This window comes from Chelon labrosus, assembly GCF_963514085.1.
Source record: "Chelon labrosus genome assembly, chromosome: 7".
NCBI classification, from domain to species: Eukaryota; Metazoa; Chordata; class Actinopteri; order Mugiliformes; family Mugilidae; genus Chelon; species Chelon labrosus.
The window spans coordinates 19,619,895-19,639,529 of NC_140343.1; the positions used below are offsets into that span (position 1 = coordinate 19,619,895).

Here is a 19,635-nt window from a genome sequence, read left to right on the forward strand (position 1 = left end):
GACCGAACTTTTTGTGTCAGCCTTGGCAACTCTGTGTCCTCCTCTGCTCCTCTCTCATGTGGGGTTCCGCAGGGCTCGGTCCTAGGCCCACTTTTGTTCTCCTTGTATTTGCTCCCACTTGGTTCCATACTTAGGAAGCATGGGATCCACTACCATTGCTACGCAGATGACAGTCAAATCTATGTCCCCCTTAAAAAGAAGGATGCGTACTCAATCGCCACTCTAGTTAAGTGTCTTGACGACATTAAGGCCTGGATGGCTTTAAACTTTTTAAATTTTAATGAAAAGAAGACTGAAGTGATGCTTTTTGGCGGCACCACTGGAACACCCCCCCCCCCTGATCTTGGCTCTTTGGTCCAGTATACCAAACCAGTCATCACTAACCTAGGGGTTAAAGTGGATGCAGAGCTCAAGTTTGACAGCCAGATCAGGGCAGTCGTCAAATCTAGTTTTTATCATTTGAGGCAGCTTGCTAAAATAAAGCCGATTCTCTCAAGGCAACAGTTTGAAGTTGTAATCCACGCCTTTGTCACCACTCGGCTGGATTACTGCAACGCCCTTTATGTGGGGGTAAATGCTTCCTCCATCGCCCGTCTCCAGATGGTCCAAAATGCTGCTACACGTCTTTTAACCGGCACACGCAAGCACGAGCACATTACCCCCATTTTAGCCTCACTCCACTGGCTGCCCATACATTTTAGGATTCATTTCAAAATTCTTTTATTCGCTTTTAAGTCCCTGAATGGTCTTGCCCCACCGTACCTCTCTGAGCTTCTGCACCCTTACACACCTACTCGCTGTCTCAGGTCAGCTGATCAGCTGCTCCTGAGACAGCCTAAAACTAAGCGGAAGCTCAGAGGTGACCGTGCTTTTGCTGTTGCAGCTCCAAATCTATGGAATGATCTGCCCCAGCACATCAGACAGGCCTCCTCTCTGTCTGTTTTTAAATCCCTTGTTAAAACCCACCTTTTCTCCTTGGCTTTTGACACATAGCAAGACATTGGACTCTATTTTACTTATTGTTTGGATTGTATGACTGTTATTTTTACTCATGTTTTATGTTTTTACTCTTGTTTTATGTCTTATTTCTTTGTACAGCACTTTGGTCAGCTGTGGTTGTTTTTAAAGTGCTTAACAAATAAAATTGGATTGGATTGGATGTTTCACAGTGAGATTTTTTGAGGAAGCCCAGAATGGACATTTTATGTATTTCGTGGCCACCATAGGTCTCGCTGCACACTTAGAAGCAGAAGGCCATGAATTTTACACACTGGTCCTTCTACAGATTTTTATTTTTGTTTTTCAAAAAAATATGTAAAACAATTATGATTTTTTTATAATACAAAAATCTATCTTTAAGATAATAATAAAAGATTCTCTTGAGCAAATGAGCTGTAATCAATATATGTCTTGACAGTGGGTCACATGATTACTTGGCAGCCGTGGCCTACTGGTTAGCGCTTTGGGCTTGTGACCGGAGGGTTGCCGGTTCGAACCCCCGACCGGTAGAAAGCGGCTGAAGTGCCCTTGAGCAAGGCACCTAACCCCTCACTGCTCCCCGAGCGCCGCTGTAGCATGGCAGCTCACTGCTCCGGGTTAGTGTGTGCTTCACCTCACTGTGTGCTTTGTGTTCACTAATTCACGGATGGGATAAATGCAGAGACCAAATTCCTTGTATACACAAGTATACTTGGCCGATAGACACTTAATCTTAATCTTGAACCCAAAGAATTATCAGCTGATTTTGCAACTGCCCATTGTTATATTTAAAAAATATTATTACTTTATTTATTTATTTATTTTCTGACCTGAACCTTTTCTGCTATTGATTTGGTTCAGTGAGTAGTGGACTCCATATTGAAGACTGATAAGTTGGACACTAAAAGGCCTCCACAGGAATGTTAATGTCTCCATGTCTGCATGCTTAGGGCTTTAGAAATGACATTATTTATTTACTGATTGATTTTAAGCCTTGCCTAATTACTCTCAAATAACAGTCAATGTATGCCAGGCTAGCATCTTTACGACTGGTTAGGGGCATTAACATCTGTGCTGCTCACTCAAATTAAACATTTTTTTCCCTCAAAAGCTGGTCAAAGTTCAGTGTTTGTCCTCCACACAACCAGCTACAAGTCCAGAACTATGTCTGTAGTCCTTAGTGAGAGGGAGACGCTCCTCCCCCGCAGGCTGCTCAGCTGAGGCGCGTCTCTCCATCCTCAGCAGCAGCAGCAGCAGCAACTACACGGAGACACGCACAGCCGCACTTTACGCACGGCTGATCACCATCCACTGGCTGTACTCATGACTTCCAAACTTTCTCTGGAGTGGAATATAAAACACTGGCGGCCAATGGATTGGTGACGAGGCAGTGGGATTATTATTATTGCTGCAGTGAAGTTTTTAATTGGACTTTGATGTGGACTCAGTCCTTGTCTTCTGTCGGATGATGGCGCGGGCAGTCTCCGTCATTCCAATACTCGGCGTCGTACTGAAAATCACTTTTGTTGCTGGTAAGATAATATTATATTATTCACTGAGGCGTCTACTTTTACAGTCTACTGGGTCGAGTAAGATGAGCTACACAGAAGTTGATAGTTTATTGGTTTCAGATCTCCTGGGTGTAGGTGCACTTGCGCACAGTTTTTCCATGCACTTTGATTTTTTTCAAATCCTTCTCATTGTCATGAAATCCCAGAAGGAGTTTGAGATCAAGACTTTGTGGTCAAACAATCTGTATGAAGACTCCTTGTTCTTTTTGTACCTGAAGATATATCTTTAGTAATGATTGTTTAGACCTATTGTGTCCTATAGAATGGATGTGATCAGACGTTTCCTGGATGTCATTATGAGAGATAAAAATCGAATAATTAGAGGTGGATTAAACCGTTTTCTTCATATTGCAACTTGTAAACGCAAATTGAAAACATATATAGTTAATTTGTGTTGAGAAAAGGAGGGAAGTCTGGGACTGTATGACTAAAAATAGGTGTTTTTCACTTGTTGATAAAGTTTGGATATGTTTGATATAGGACTATTCATTTATATTATGGGGATTATGTATAATACCTAAATCTTAAGGTTTAGTTGCGTTTCCACTCAATACTTTATGTGCTTTATGGCCTCATGGGGAGGTGGTAGGCAGGCTGTTCCTCACAAACAGGAACCCCACCTAGGCCACACTGTGCTGGGCTATTGAGTGGACTGACCCGGCCCATCTTCCCCTGCTTCCTGTTTTGATACAGCTCCGCCATTTGCTGCAGCAGTGGAAAAAACGGCAATGGGTAGCCAGAGACTAAGACACATCCTATACTCAAGATAGGGTTTTGTATTGTAACGTCAGCCTCCTTGAGCTTTTGGCTTGATTTAGGTTTTATACTGAAAACATCAGTGATATGACCTCTGACCCTTTCATTCCATTCTATTGTTTGTTAGTGCCCCACAAACTAGTGTCATCACTGATCACTGATTGTGTTTGCTGTCTGTCTTTGATGTGGCTGACTTGTGCTGTTGATTCCTTCAGCCATAGAACTGAGGTTCATGCCCGATCCACCAATTCTTAACATCCATGGCATCCATCGGATGAACAAATCCGACAACCTTGAACTAACATGCAGGTATGTATGGCACCATGCTGCGTTCCATTCATTTGCCGACCTGAACCTCTAGTGCCTACACACTATAACGCTCTGTGCCTTCCTCTGGCAGAGGGCGCCAGTACCTGAAGTGGATAACCCCTGCCACAAGCACTCGCTTCTCCACCAGTGACTGCAGTGGATCAGGACTTTTTTGCACAACACTGACCATCACCAACGCAACTGTCAATGAAACCGGACAGTATCAGTGCTTCTACAAAGACCTGAAAGTTCAAGACGGCAAGACATCAGCGGCGGCTTATGTGTTTGTCCATGGTACGATCTATAGATACAATATACATATAATCCAGTGTGTTCATTTAAATACCCAGATAGTAAAATGTCCGATGACCAATTGTAATTCACCCTGACCACCTCGTTCCAGTGGTCTTGTTAGAGGTAATTTCACACTTTTACTTCTCTAACTTACGTTAAAACACGGCTAACATGTGTACGTGTGTTTTTATTTCAGATTACAAGGTGCCGTTTGTGCCATCTGAGAAAGAATATGAGGTGGTGTTCATACGTGAAGGAGAGCGGGTGGTGATACCGTGCCGAGGCTCCGTGGAGGATCTTAATGTTACTCTCAACACTGTAAGGAAGAGTAGTTTCTATCCCTTAGTCTTACTTAGTGAAATTCAGGATTTTACTGGATGGTGCATCTTTTGCATTTTGAGAACATGTCAGGATTTAGAAAGCTCCTCCAGAGTCACAGAACACATTACACAACTGTTTCCTGTCATAGTGTGTATGTGTAAAACTGGTGGAGTGCCCCTTTAAAATCAGCGGCAAGCAATGTGGCTCAGTGGGGTTTCAAGCTAACGTGGTGCAAAGCACATCCACAGGCCTTCAATGATCTGCAACTCCTATAGCAGATAATTTGATATAAGTTCCCGGAGCTCTTTTACCTGATGTAACGCTACCTTAATAGTATTTGCACAACCAGATGAGCCTGTCCCTGTGTACAATTTGCTTGTCTTGATGTTTTTTCTTGATGTATATTTAGATTCTGTTCATAATCAGTACATTTCTGTGTGTGCCAGAAATACCCAGTTAAGGAGATTCATCCTGATGGCAAGGATTCTGTGTGGGACGCCAGGACAGGCTTCACCGTTCCCACTCATCTGATCAGCTATGCCGGTGTTGTGTCTTGCCAGACTCAAATTGGAAATGAAACCTTTAAGTCCCCTCTCTACATTGTGGCCGTTGTTGGTAAGATGGAACAGACACAATACATCAGATACAGAGGCCTGATTATAAAAGTGAACTTTGTTTAAACTAAACTAGAACCTTCTGGAATGACGACCCAAATTCAGATTTTGTTCGTGTGAGAGAGAGTGAGCTTGGTTGTGAGTGGAAGAGGGGCCAGATGAAGCTCAAGTGAGTGAGTCTGTAGTTTCGGGAAAACAATAGGCTTTCAACTGACTGCTGTGTCTTCCCTCCCTTTTCCGCAGGATACAAGATTTATGACCTCACCCTGACCCCGTCTCAAGTCAGGCTGTCTGTTGGCGAGCGACTGATGCTCAGCTGCACGGCACACACCGAACTCAATGTGGGCATCGAGTTCAACTGGACGCACTCCGGTGGAGCCCTGGTCAGTACCCAAGCCTTTTCTAATCTTAAAGCCCTTCTATACAGTCAGTGAACTCGCGTGACAGCCGCTAGTCAACGTGTTTGACTCACTGGTGAGGACAGACAGAGATACCAGAAGTGTTGCATCTCACTTCCTGTCGTCCTTGCACGTATTCATCACTTCCTGCTTTCAGGAATCCTTCAACTTATCTCTGTACCACTAGGTCAAGAGCAAAGGTGACCAGATGTGTTTTTGATGTTCTGACTAAGGCCAATATTTCAACATTTCTCTCTTTAAAAATAACTTCCGCAGGTGTCATAGTCTATTTCAGCGTGTCTGTTTTAAGAGAGAAGTTGCATGTCCTTTGTGCCTCCCTATGTCAGACCTCGGCTGACGGTTTGAGGGCGTCCCACGCGGTGTCCCACAAGAAGAAGCTGTGGAACTCCCTGGAGCTTTCCAACACACTCACCGTGGAGAATGTGACGGTTGATCACACTGGGGAGTTCATCTGCACTGCCTCCAGCGGGCAGATGGAGAAGACTGCCTCAGCATTTCTTAAAGTTTATGGTGGGTGCAATGAAAACGTTATGGCAGACAGCCGTGTTGATTAAGAAATTAGAGTTGTATTATGTTCTTAAACATTCAAAGAAGTGATTTGTTGCACCCAAAAACACTTTCATACTATACTATAAAAGCAACCATTTTACATTCATGGAAACTCTTAAGATATTCATTTACTCACTTTAGATTTTCTTTATTTGGCTCATTTTATTTTTAAAGTCTTTAATTTTCTTATCAGTACGTTGCACAAATTAGCTGTTTATTTGCTATTTGTGCCAAGCAATTTCCTGTTTTCTGCGTGATCATGTTTGTGTTGAAAACAATAGTGGTTAATGTGCTGGGAAGTTAGTCAAGAATTGATTTTAATGTAAATTGAACAGAAACAGAAAATCCCAACACTCATTCGAGTGACTTTTTTCTTTATGTGAGCTCACCAAAGCCCTATTAGCGAGGTTGAAATGGCAATAAAATATGGCTGCATTGTGCTGCTAACAGCATTTTATGATTTTTTTTTCTTTTTGTCTCTCCAGAAAAACCTTTTATCGAAATGAAAGAACCCTGGACGAAGGTATGGGAGGTAAACGTGGGCGATCAGACGTCTGCGCAGATTCCCGTCAAGTACTCAGCGTACCCTGAGCCCAGCTTTAAATGGTACGCTCACTGTAGTAGAAGCTTTACAATAAGTGGCACCGGCAGCAGTTTACCATGCATCTGATCTCCTGTGTGAATCTTACAATGCTTTGATGACAAGTGAAAATGTTGTAGATGATGGTGGAACTCCTCTGTCTGCCCAGGTTAAAAAATGACCATGTGCTGAGGGAGGACTACAGAATAAAACAGAAAAGTGATGCCCTCATCATACGTGGAGTCACAGAGATGGATGCTGGGAATTACACAGTGGTCCTGTCCAATAAGATTACCAAAGAGGAACAGAAACGCTCTTTTCAGCTGCTCGTCAATGGTATTTATTCTCTGCTCTTTATGTACCTGAGAAGTCTTATGCTTCTTATGCTTTATGCTGGCTGGATTCAATCTACGTCTTCTTCTACAGTGCCTCCTCATATCATTGAGAAGGAGGTGGCAGTGGACACCGATGTGTATCCGTACGGCAGCAGCCCCGTCCTGAGGTGCACCGCCCGTGGATTTCCCACACCTGCACACATCCAGTGGCAGTGGATGCCCAAAGAGGACTGTCCAGAGGCCTTCCAGTAAGTCACCTTTACTCAGTGTGTAAAGAGAGAAGGAGGGAGGGGCAGTCGTATTGTGTATGCATGCAGTGGCCTCTCAGTCACTCATTGTCAACAGGTTGTTGATTTAGAAGAGGAATAGCTGCTTTCGTGATGTTGACAAAAACACGAGAAGAGACAATGAGAGCGCACTCTGAGCCGATGCACATCCGCGGATGTGATTCATGCTCCTCACAATGTCCATTTCTTTAGAGGGACACCAGTTACTCAGACTCGGAATGTGTTTACTAATTTTGTACAATCAGAAACTTGGTCTTTGTGCTCTCTGGATCAGACTGTTTAAGATAGCAGCTCTGTAGACCCACTATTCAGCCAGGACCTGTGGTCAGTCCTCATGAGTGGCTCCTGCAGGAGTGTTGATAGAAAGGAGGAGGAGGAGGTATGTGTGCGAGTGGCTGCTTTGACAAGAGAAGACCAGCAGCAGGTTCCTTATCTTCTGCCTACACATCCGAGCACTTCCTCAGTCCTGCGTTACGTTTCCTGTTGTTCCCGTCAAGCTCTTTTTCAAAAAAGAGCTCCATCCTGCTCGAGCTCCGTCTTTTCTTTTAGACTTATTTTTCCCCTTGTTAACTAATTTTTTTACGTATGTTTGAAAGACTTTGGGATTCATGTGATTCATATTTGAATTGTTTTTATGAATGGAAACAAATGAAAAGTACTGGGTCATCATTCTGAAAGACGTGGTTTTGGATTTGTGTGTCATTTGTCAGCGTTAATAGCACAGTAGCATTTGGTGCATCATGGAACGATGTTTTTGGTTTTAGCTGGCTTCTGTTGATTTTTGTGCTCCAGGTCAGGGCTGGACATGTCTGACATAAAGCTTGAGGACTGCACAGGGTGGAGAGATATCGGCAACAACACTGGGCACAACCATGTAGAACCAATTGCGACTGAGACAGATCATTCCCAAAAGGTAAATCATTTATAGATTATTCTCCATTTCTACAGCTCTCTGCCAAGAATCCATGTTTTTATGTATTTAATAGGGAACACAGACTGTTCACTAAGAATCCCTAACAGATTAAATGCATTTCTCTAGAAAATCATGAGCTCTCTGAAGATTCAGAAAGCAGAGCACCACGCCCTCTACAAATGCACAGCTGCCAACAAAGTGGGAGAAGATTCACGCATCATCTTTTTCCATGTGACACGTGAGCTTCTTCTTTTTTTTTTTTGTCCCCTTTCGCCTGTTTCTGTTATCAAGACCTTTGTTATAGTCTTTATGTCGGTCTACCCTGTTAGGCGGCCTTGAGGTGAGCATCTCTCCGTCCGGCGAGCCTTTGGTGGAGGACCACGTGGTTCTGCGGTGTAAAGCAGACAGGCTCATCTACAAAAACCTGGCCTGGTTCCGCGTGACCAACGCGTCCGAGTCGGAGCAGGTTGCGCCAGTGCAGCCTTGCCGCTCCCTCGCTCTACTACGGAGGCCTCTGTCGCAGACTGTGTCGTCCACCCAGCAGGGCGCCAACGTGACCCTGGAGCTGTCGCTGCCCAGAGCCTCCCGACGCGATGAGGGTCTTTATGCCTGTCAGGTGGTAAACATCAAGAATGGCGAGAGAACCTGCCTGCTGCGGCGTCTTTCTCTGAAAGGTAACACAAATTTAAGTGCTGTTTTATTCATATTCGACAGTTATTAATTTCATTATCTAGGAGTTAAATTACCTGTGGCGGAAGTGATACCACCATTTTAAAATACCTCATTACAAGTCATTGCCCTACATTCAAAAACGTACTTAAGTAAGTAAGTTAAGTAAGTATTCATTACACACCAAAACTGACTCAGTGTTTTTTGTTATACTTTAAGATTATTATTACTGATGCATGAAACTTGTAAGCAGCATTTCAAATATGACTCGGGTGGAGCTGATGTTACTCACTTTAATTAGGTGGATTGACATCATCGTTCCTCATATTATTCAGTATATCCCGACTAATCCTGTCTGATCTGCTGTAAAGTAACAGTCTGATACATGTAGTGGAGGAAAAAGTGCAAAATCTACATTACAACACTATGTGAAAATAACTAAGAACTGTACCAGCCTGAAATAGCACGACAGTTAGTTATTATCAGAATATGAATTTTCATTTCATCATTGGGCATGTTTCAACCGATGCAGAGAAACATTTCTGCACGCATTTGGATAGTCCTGCAACTAACCAGAGCCATTTTGTTGTGAACTAATTCAACTCAGCAACGCTCAAATGGCTGTTACCCTTCTGTCCATCGCCGTGTAAATCTGGCCCAAATGATTTGATTGGCAGATCCAGGCGTAATGAATCCTAGACGGTGCGACTCCAGACCAACTTTCTCCCAAATAAACATTTGCGGGTGGGGTAAATTCAAGTTGGCTTCCAGGCTACAATACAGTACTTGAGTGAAATGACTTAGATAGACTCCACAAAGTAAATCACACAGGTTTGTTTTCAGTTCAGTTACACTAGGAGATACACTATTTTAACATGTCCTGGTTGTCAAAAGACAATTTTCATTATCTAGAAATGAACTTGTGAAGAGTTTAAAGTAGAATAACACATATGAGAAATGTGTTACTCTGCAGCTAATAAGAGTCCAAGACAATTTCACTGTGTTTTGCTGCTTCAGCTGTTACACGTGTTTTGAGTCCCGTCTTAAAAGAGCCACCAGTTAGTTAGCAAATGTTTTACATTAATCTGTTTACTTTCGATTTCAGATCTGGAGGCGGCGAGGATCCTTAACAATTTCACCGACCAAAAGGTTAACGTGAGTGCGACGATCACCCTCCACTGTGATGCTGCCGGGACTCCAAACCCAACTGTGATGTGGACAAAGAACAATCAGACCGTGGTGGAGGGCTCAGGTGATTTGATGGACAGCTTTTCTGATTCCCACCATAAGCCACCATTTCTGTTGAAACCAAACCTTTGGATTACTTCCAGGTGTGATTCTGAGCCACCGTAACCACAGTCTGACCATCCAGCGCGTGAAGAAGGAGGACGGCGGTCTGTACACCTGCACTGCGTGTAACAACCGTGGCTGTGACACCTCACAGGCCTATCTGGCTACCGAAGGTCAGTCTCTGTCTGATCTGGTACCAGATGTCAAATACTGCTAATTATTATTAAGAAATACTACAGCATTTCCTGCTGTAGCCATTGCTTTTAACATGGCTGCCTTAAAAGGGAACTACTGTTTTTTACAACCTGGACCTTATTTCTTGCATAAAATGTGATCGTTTATTCACCCATATAACTTTTGTGTAATTTGTAGTCAGTTAGGAGATATTTAGATCAGTGTATATCCATATAGTGGGAGTGACTGGGGCACCGAAACGCAGCCTCTAAATAACGCATTATCTGCGCGAAACTCGTTAATTTCACCAATATTTTGTTATCGTGCGCTAGTGCTATTCCCCGTTGAGTCCGGAGTTACCTGTTATCATCATCCAGGGTCTGTAGGTCAATCTCCTACGTATATCCCACTATATGGATATACGCTGATCTAATTGTCTCCCGAGTGACTACAAATTACACAAAAGTTATATGGGTGAGTAAACGATCGTATTTTATGCCAGAAATAAGGTCCAGGTTGTAAAAAAACAGTAGATCCCCTTTAAGAGACATTGGGCCTCTGGCTGCAGACATGAGAAGCTCCCTCTCATCCATCCGTATGGGAACTCAACACCCAGATTGCTATTCTTTTTGGTGTTGTTCTCAATTTTATAGTTTCAATTTTTTTTTTTTGCAGTTGTTTTGTGTATCTCCGTAAAAAAGCTTTGGCTTTTGGGCTGCCTGCCCCCTTGGGCCCCTGACATTTCCCCAGTTGACTCATTCAGCAATGCATCCATATCTGATAGTAAAGAATATATTTATCCTAGTTCATGCGGATGAGTTTAGCCTTAACCTCCTGGCAACTGCAACAATAGGCACAAAAACAATATATTTATATCTGGCCCCAAGGTTTCACCGATCTACATCACACTTACGACATTTCTGATATCAAAGATATAGGGTAAGAATAACTTTGCTTCCGCATGACAGGAAGCTCCCCCAGTTCACGCACATCCTCCTCCGAGTTTCTAAATCCAAAACAATGAGGAGACTTCAGGACAAAGGGAGAGGCCAGCCCTGCCCCAGCTCCAGCCTTTGCTCCCCTGTCCACACTTCTCTGTCCCGACTCCCGAACATAGAGACACAGTGGAAAACAAACAAACGTGCTAACTAGAAGCAGGGTCTACGTGACCTCTCTCCCGCCAGCACAATGTAGACCCAGTTACAGTAGCTCACAGCTCTGCTCTGGCGCCAGCTCCACTAACAAGGGAGGGTAACAAGAAAATCCCTTTATATGAGAGTGACAGAGAGGGAGAGCAGGCATTTTGAAAGGATTTGACTGTATTAACATGTTTTCGACAGGGAATCAGTATTTCATGTTGTAAAAAGCAACACCCTATTTTCACTCTACCAGCCTCCTGACCTAAGTAACCTATTAACGTCCCCACAATGTGACAAGACAGCTCATCTTTAGCCACAATATGGGACACTCATGGGACACTCTATAAATGAACTGCTTCAGAATGAGTCAAACTTGCACGTGGCTGCTCTGCGTCTTCAGATGGATTCCACTTTAGAAAAATATGACGACGCTGTAGCCTCATATTTATAAACCATAACTCAAAATTCGCATTGCATTTTAGAAGGAGGTATCTGAGATGAGGAGAACTACAGCATAAGACGATCCTCCCATTAAAAAAAACGAATTAAATATACGGCTTCTCTGGCCTTGTCTGGCCCTGTCTGACCTCCCAAATAACTTTTGTATGGTCCCTAAGCTGGACTGTAGTGGAGAGAAACGCCAAACCCATTACAGCATGTAGTAACACACTACTATGGCTCCGATAGGCCTCTTCCAAGTTGTCTTTGGCACCAACTGACTCCTGACCATTTGTTATGACTAGATAAAATATCAGTTTGCTTACAGTCCAGATTCCAACAGTCTCCTTCCTCCAACTCAAACACAGACATGCACATGAGTACAGGCCAAAGACAATGACTAACCTGTCTGAACTTTACGCAGCGCTGCGAAGCACGTCACTTAAATTATCGGCTTTCCGCTGCGATGCTGAAACCTTTTTCCCTGACAAATTGGCGCCAGAATTGTTGAGTTAACTGTGCGATCGGCTCTTTGATGCCATTTCATAAAGTCACGTTTAAATCTTATTGTTCGTGTGTGTTCTAGGCGCAGAGGAGAAGACTAATGTGGAGCTGATCGTCCCTATTGGGTCGGTCGTCATCGCCATGTTTTTCTGGTTACTGATTGTCTTTGTCATCCGCGGAAGAAAGAGAGTAAGAACTTCCTCGCCATCATCCTCCTTTTGCCACACTTTTTCTTCTTTGGAGTTTTTCTTTGCAGTTACACAGAGGGTAGCTGTTAATGAGTGATAATGAAATAATAATAAAATGCCTAAACAGGCAATCACAAGCGGACACACACTGCTGGAGCATGTGATTGATGTGAAGCGACTTGTCTGGCTCTGAGTGGCTGCTCTCTTTTGTATCCACGAACAACGAGGCCACTCTTTGCTCCAATAAGTCACGTACGCCTGCAACACTGATTGGTGCCCCTTTTACTGGAGGGACATCAGAGTCACTGGGAAACTGGTGTACAGTTTTGTTGTAGTGAAAGGGGAAAACTCAGCGTTTTCTTATTTCACACACTGCATCTCTGCTTGTTTTGATATTTCTCCCTCTACCACTGTTTCAGCCAAGCGGAGGGGAACTGAAGACGGGCTACCTGTCCATGATCCTTGACTCGGAGGACATGCCCATGGACGAGCAGTGTGAGAGGCTCACCTACGATGCTAACAAATGGGAGTTTCCCCGGGACAGGCTGAAGCTAGGTGAGACACAATTGTGACCGGGTCTAGAGATTAGATTTGCAACAGGGTGTGAGTGAGTACAGCAAGCATCGGCTGCGTACTGGTTCCATCACAGTGTTTTCTCCTTGTGGAAAGAGAGAAGACTGTTTCCACCAAAGAGTTAAAAAAGATCACATTACATTAAGTAGAAATGTCAACAGATATGTCAACAACCCCCAACAACAGCCTAAAATATGATATAATATGGTTAATATTATCTGCCAGATATGTGCAATTTGCCATTGGTATTGTGACCATGTTAGCATTTTCATGCTAATATTTAGCACACCATGCACAGCTGTGCCAATATTCAGCCTCACAGAGAGCTAACAGCGTGACTAAAGTTTCAACTAAACAACTTTCTTGTTTAGCAACATATAAAATGGACACAAATTATAATCCCAGTTTGGCACTTATGCATTAATTGGGGATCTGAAAAGACTTTTGAAATTTGTAATAAAGTGTGATTTGGTGCCAGTTGAAATGCAAATCTGCCATGAGCAATTTCTTTGCCGCTAGCGGTAACAGTGCACATGTTAAACTTTTACCAATGCAATGCAAAATGCTAACATTAGCATGTTAACAGTGACTATGACAGCATAATGTTTCACAGTGTTCACCACCTTCATTCACATTTTGAAATGCACAAATTTGCCAGTTTTCAGTAAACACCAATTTTATGTTTTGCAGGTATTTGGCCTTAAATCAAAGTACTAGACAAACTGATATGTTGATTTCATAATGGCATGGAATAACAAGTTGCTGGATGAACAAAGTTAGCAGAAATCACCCCGAAGCGGATGTAATATCTGGCTGCAGTTGTTGAGCAATTTCACTAAAAAACACACACTTGGTGTCTGGGGATCACCAAAGTCATTCACATACCAATATTTCTTGAAAAAATTGACCCCGAAATAGACAGACTTTCCAACATTTCCCCATAAAGATGCCAATGATGACTTTTGTACAGTTATCAAACCCCTCCAGTATCTGGAACAGTTCAAGTGAGCACATCTCAGACATAAGGGGTGGTGTTGATGAACTGGTCCCTCATCTAAAAAAAATCAGTGTCATTACTGTTTTCTTTGAAAGTGTGTGTTCATGACAACTATTTTACCTTATAGGTGAACCACTGGGACGAGGAGCATTTGGCCAGGTGGTAGAAGCAGCCGCCTTTGGGATTGAGAAAGCCACCACGTGCACCACGGTTGCAGTCAAGATGCTTAAGGGTCAGTGTTTTCTCCTTTGTTTCTTCCGTGCAGACAGTACACACATACTGCAAGCACACAAAGTTACATTTATCTCTCGGTGTTACAGAGGGAGCAACGTCTAGCGAGTACCGTGCTTTGATGTCGGAGCTGAAAATTCTCATCCACATTGGACATCACCTCAATGTTGTCAACCTGCTGGGAGCCTGCACAAAACCTGGAGGTGGGTCATCGCACAGAGCCTGAGACGGGCTTATTTACTTCAGCCCCTCTTGTGTCCTGAGCGGGAAGCACTCCTTAATAATTTCTTTGTGACAGTAAACGTTGGAACTTAACTTCGTTGACCCAGGTACATATTTCTTTCAAACGCATTAAGTCCCTTGATCTTCCTTCTCTTTGCAGGGCCGCTGATGGTCATTGTTGAGTACTGTAAACATGGAAACCTCTCGAGCTACCTGAAGAGCAAGCGCGGAGAGTACAGCCCCTACAAGGTAAATGATGCAGAACCCACATGCAGCCAAAAATTCGGCAGCCATTTGATGTGGTTCCACTCAGTCCAGACGGCTGCACACAGTCACAGCACTGAGCACAGACCATTACTCCGCAGGGCACTCCAGTACCCGCCCTCAGATCGTATCTAACGCGAACTATGTGGCAACTCATGAAAACAATACCTGCATCCTAAACAAACATGTTTAGCATGATAACTTATTCCTCATCTTTGACTGATGCTTCTACTCCACTGGGGTCAACAGAGAAAGCGGTTGGATAGCCAGAGGTGGGTGTCTGCAGAGGAGGATGTGGCTGAAGGCGACCTGGGTCTGGGGAAGATTGCTCAGTTGGACATTTGCACAGGGACAGCTGTCTGCTCCAGTGCTGGTGACAAGGCTCCGGGTTGCAACATGGACGATCAGGAAGGTGCTGAAGACAACTCATATTTCACTTACAGTATGTACCCAGTTATGTGAATGCTTGTGATTCTGTTCAGGCCTCACACTGCTGACTGTGAAATGCATGTTGTGGTTGCAGAGAGTTCAGATGATGACCATCTGACCATGGAAGACCTGATAAGCTACAGCTTCCAGGTGGCTAAAGGAATGGAGTTTCTTTCTTCTCGCAAGGTGAAATCTCAAATGTTTGATTCTCTGTGCACGCATTGCAGATAATTATTCACTCTTTGATGATGTGAATGCAAATGCCTCTGTTTGTTTTTGTAGTGCATCCACAGAGATCTTGCAGCCAGAAACATCCTGCTTTCGGAGAACAACGTGGTGAAGATTTGTGACTTTGGCCTCGCTAGAGATGTCTACAAAGACCCTGACTATGTCCGCAAGGGAGATGTGAGTCCTCCGAACCGATGTAGAGATAAATAAATCACATGATTAAGGTCAGCGAAGCAATCACATTTACATCATAATTGCTACAGGCACGTCTCCCCCTGAAGTGGATGGCTCCTGAGACCATCTTTGACCGGGTTTACACCACACAAAGTGATGTTTGGTCCTTTGGCGTCCTTCTTTGGGAGATCTTTTCATTGGGTAAGCCTGGTACTAATCGCAAAACGCTAGATACACAGTGTCTACTGTATACCTGCAGCATCTGCTCTGTTATCACCTCCTGCAGGGGCTTCTCCTTACCCCGGTGTTTGCATTGATGAGTCCTTCTGCAGGCGGCTCAAGGAAGGCACCAGGATGAGACCTCCAGAGTACGCCACCACCGAGATGTGAGTGGAAAGTCGATACGATGCAGATGACTACTTCACAGTGATGTGCGTCGCTCTGAGCCGTGTTATTAACAAATCACATGTGTCCACAGATACCAGACCATGTTGGACTGCTGGCTGGATCGTCCCACAGACAGGCCGACGTTTGCAGAACTGGTTGAACATCTGGGAAACTTGCTCCAGGCCAGTGCACAACAGGTCAGCATGGGTCAGAACGAAACCCAAATGCGTCCATAAGTATCCACGCATACTTTCATCTCAGCTGCACTTAAACTGAAAAAAACCAAAAAAAACAAAAAAACATTTCAAATATTTCAAATCTTTCTAAATTACCGTCAACCACGTTCATTGGCAGTTGTATTAGTTTCTACACTCATAGCACAGTATGTAATTTCCTTGGCAGCATTTCGCACCATGCTATTGTTATAGCTGTTATTGTGCTCCAAATACCTGAATAAGCCACAGCTGATGCAGCAATTTTCACACCCATTTCATGAGTGCTGCCAAGACCTTCTGGGAAATTTAGGAAGTCATTATCAGAAACTGGGGCATTAAAAAACTCTGGCCACAACATGCACATTACTTAGTATAACAGTTGACAGTATTTAATGATGTGTGGTTTAATTTTGTTTGAGGTAAATCATTAAAGTACTATTGTTCTCCAGGATGGGAAGGATTACATTCCGCTGACAGCAGGTGAGGCAGAGGGATGCCCATTGGCCCCTGACCCCAGGATCCCTTACGGCAGGCCGCAGAGTGGGGAAATCCTGGAAGCTCAGCTCCACTACGACCACCCGTCATCACTTGGGTCAGCATGATGCACTCACCTGCCTCTGTCCGCTCGAGATTTCAATATGTGCTCAGTTTTAAAGCTCTCTGTTGCGATTCATTGGTTTGTCTTGTGCCTGCAGACTGTCTCAGCAGAGTGAGAGGTGCAGTCGGCCCCTCAGTGTGAAGACGTTTGAAGACATCCCTGTGGCACACAGCAGCAGTGTTGTGGTGAGCGTCAGTTAACATTCATGAAAGACATATATTATCAGTTTACTATTGTGAGAATGAGCAATACAATTTTTAATGAATACCTAAATACTTGTCATTTCTCGTGAAACATTACAAAATATTAGACTTTGCATGCAGTGCTGAGAAACACGGCGACAGACTTATACTTACTTTTATAAATTGACCCAGTGTACCTAATAAAGTGGCAACATGCCGTATTACCTGCAACTACTGTATTGCAATAGATCTGAAAGGAGCTGATGCAGATATTCAGACAATTTAAGGAATACATTTTAAGACAGTAATGCAACAGGTTAGAAACAATTAGTCAAGACAGAAAATGAATTTGCAAAAAAATTGACTTTATAGGCTAAAATAGTTTGGTCTATATAAAATTGTGTTGTTTATATGTGACAAATGAATTAATTAACTGAAACAGCAAAGTGATAATAAAAGTAATTACTGCAGCAGTACTCCATAAGCCACGCGTGTTTATTCAAACTTCTGGCACTTCTACAGGAGGGTCATACAGACAGTGGGATGGGCTTCTCACCTGAGGAGGTAAAAGGTTTGAATCAACAGCTACCAACCACGCCCAACTTCAGGTGAGCAGTAAGCGTTTGCACATGAGCATTTAGCCCACATTATATTCACTTTCACCCATACAAAAACTCTATATATTTTTTTTTTGTTTTTAAGTTTTGAATCAAAGTTTAAATCTGTCTTCATCTTGATTTGCCTCCTCAGTCAGCTGTTGCGCTGCAAGAGTAAAGAGTCACTGGCTTCGGAGTCGTCCAATCAGACGAGCGGATATCAGTCGGGGTACCACTCCGACGACACAGACACCCCGATCTATGCCAACGAGGAGGCGATCATGAAGCACAACATGCTGAAGAAGCCTCCGCTGCCCAAGACGCCTGAGAAGTTCAACACAGAGATCCGCTATAGCACACCGCCTGTCTGACCCCCCCCCCCCCATGTTCCCCAGCAGCTTAACTGCGGCTCTCTTCACTGTACAGTATTTGTTAATTTTCCGCAGGTGTTATGCTCCAGAAACAATGGCAACACATGCAGTGGAACTGGGTCGACTGCCGCGTTGAGATATTTTCACAAGCGATAACTCAAAAAGTCAGATGGGAGAAATGAAGGTTGTATGATAAGTTTGTGGAGCAGCTCTCTTTGGACGGCCGGAGGAACGCTATCATGTTTACACAGCGAGTAAAATGTCTGAGGAGCCTAAACAAGAGGGCACGCCTACTTCCTGAGGCGCAATCCACCCCACTTCCTCTACTGCAGGAAATGGCTTCTGGAATTTTTAGATAATTGAATCAGCAAACGTTTTCTTTATTTTACTATTCTTTCTTTTGTTTTTTGTTTTTTCTTTCTTTCTTTTTTTCCAGCTCCCTGAATGGCTGTTAAGGAGGCAGTTCTCTCAAATCATTGTTTCTAGCATCACATTTGTACAGTTCCTTTATTCATCTTACTTACAGTATTTTATTGAAAGTGTATTACTAAACCTGCTATAAATGTAACTAGTTTTATAAAATAAATATATTCACATATTAAAGCAGCTCCCATGTGTTACTTTTGAACTTTTAACACCTTTTCATTTTTTAATTTTATGGAAAATTCCATCACTGTTTGTTCATCCTTGCCTTGACAATCCATAGTCTGTAGTGAGCAATAGTCTGTTTCTTTGTAACATATGTGTCTTGTTTCCTTTCTGTGTGTTTTACGCAAAGCAAACAATACTTTCTCAGCCTTGGTCATTCAATGTGTGTGTGTGTGTGTGTGTGTGTCCTATAGAAACAATGCCCTTCCAGCCTTGGGTATTTTTGTATGTGTATTCAGCTCACAAGGCCCGAATCGCCACTGCCAAGGTCAGCGTGGGCTAGAATGGCAACAAACAAGTTAAAGGGCACGTTTAAAAAGCAGGCTTGCAGGCTTTGAGAAATCAGATCCTGAAAGCTCCTCTCCATGCTAGTCTCACCGCCACCTGCCTTGTTATATAAATGTGTATGTCGTTACTGCGGCCTTGAAGCTTAAAGGTGCGTGGCTGCTCTGAGGCGGTGATGAATGGGATGCATGAGAACAAAACGTATTTTGTCTGCAATCAAGCACACCAGACCAGGCTAATTATAGCACACCGGGGGAAGCAACTTGCAGCCTCAGAGGGGCTGTTTGCAAACTTTCACACGTAATACTTGGGGTTAAATTTAGAAAGTCCTCGCCATTACCACTGGAGATGGACAGAAGGACGGCTCACTGTCTGTGAAGATGTACTGAAGTTTGAGACATGGCAGATATAAGGGAAACATTCCATTATTTATATAAATGAAAGTAAACCCTCCCTCACTATTGTCAGCTTTGTTTTAACCTAATTGATGTTGGGATCAGTTGGCAAGAGTGCCCTCTGTTGAGCCAAATGTGTTATTACATGTAAGATTCATTCATTCATTCATTTTCTGTTAACGCTTATCCTGTGAAGGGTCATGGGAGACTGGAGCTTATCTCATCGGGCGAGAGGCAGGGTGTACTCACATGCACACCTACGACCAATTTAGAATCACCAATTAACCTAATGATCATGTCTTTGGATGGTAGGAGGAAGCCGGAGTACCCAGAGAGAACCCACGCAGAAACAGGGAGAACATGTAAACTCCACACAGAAAGGCCCAGTTGGCCCATGGATTAGAACCCGGATACATGTAAGATTTTTCCTCGTAATTACAGCTGATTAGACTAGTGACCAGTGCACCTTATTTGCTAAAAAGGTGAATGTCATAGACTCTTGCTGGTGTGCT

At 43.5% G+C, this 19,635-nt stretch overlaps 1 protein-coding gene across 3 annotated transcripts; it reads left to right on the plus strand.

Annotated features, from left to right (window-relative positions):
• The first annotated feature begins 1,962 nt into the window (after nt 1–1,962).
• Nucleotides 1,963–18,347, plus strand: kdr (kinase insert domain receptor (a type III receptor tyrosine kinase)). 3 transcript variants are annotated; one of them, XM_084548278.1, is made up of 30 exons: nt 1,963–2,510; nt 3,521–3,614; nt 3,706–3,908; nt 4,105–4,226; nt 4,676–4,844; nt 5,087–5,226; nt 5,589–5,772; nt 6,297–6,417; nt 6,561–6,727; nt 6,818–6,974; nt 7,806–7,926; nt 8,053–8,164; nt 8,256–8,600; nt 9,701–9,847; nt 9,927–10,058; nt 12,223–12,329; nt 12,748–12,883; nt 14,026–14,130; nt 14,219–14,332; nt 14,512–14,600; nt 14,865–15,057; nt 15,139–15,230; nt 15,327–15,449; nt 15,536–15,647; nt 15,733–15,832; nt 15,925–16,030; nt 16,498–16,640; nt 16,744–16,831; nt 17,351–17,436; nt 17,579–18,347. In XM_084548278.1, the coding sequence occupies exons 1-30, from the start codon at nt 2,444–2,446 to the stop codon at nt 17,793–17,795; spliced, it is 4,092 nt and encodes a 1,363-aa protein (XP_084404404.1). In that variant the 5' UTR covers nt 1,963–2,443; the 3' UTR covers nt 17,796–18,347. The 3 variants fall into 3 exon arrangements, with proteins under 3 accessions (XP_084404404.1, XP_084404405.1, XP_084404406.1); XM_084548279.1 differs by having other exon boundaries at nt 14,865–15,027; XM_084548280.1 differs by lacking the exons at nt 15,536–15,647; nt 15,733–15,832; nt 15,925–16,030; ... (2 more) ...; nt 17,351–17,436; nt 17,579–18,347 and having other exon boundaries at nt 15,327–15,515.
• Nucleotides 18,348–19,635: the final 1,288 nt, after the last annotated feature.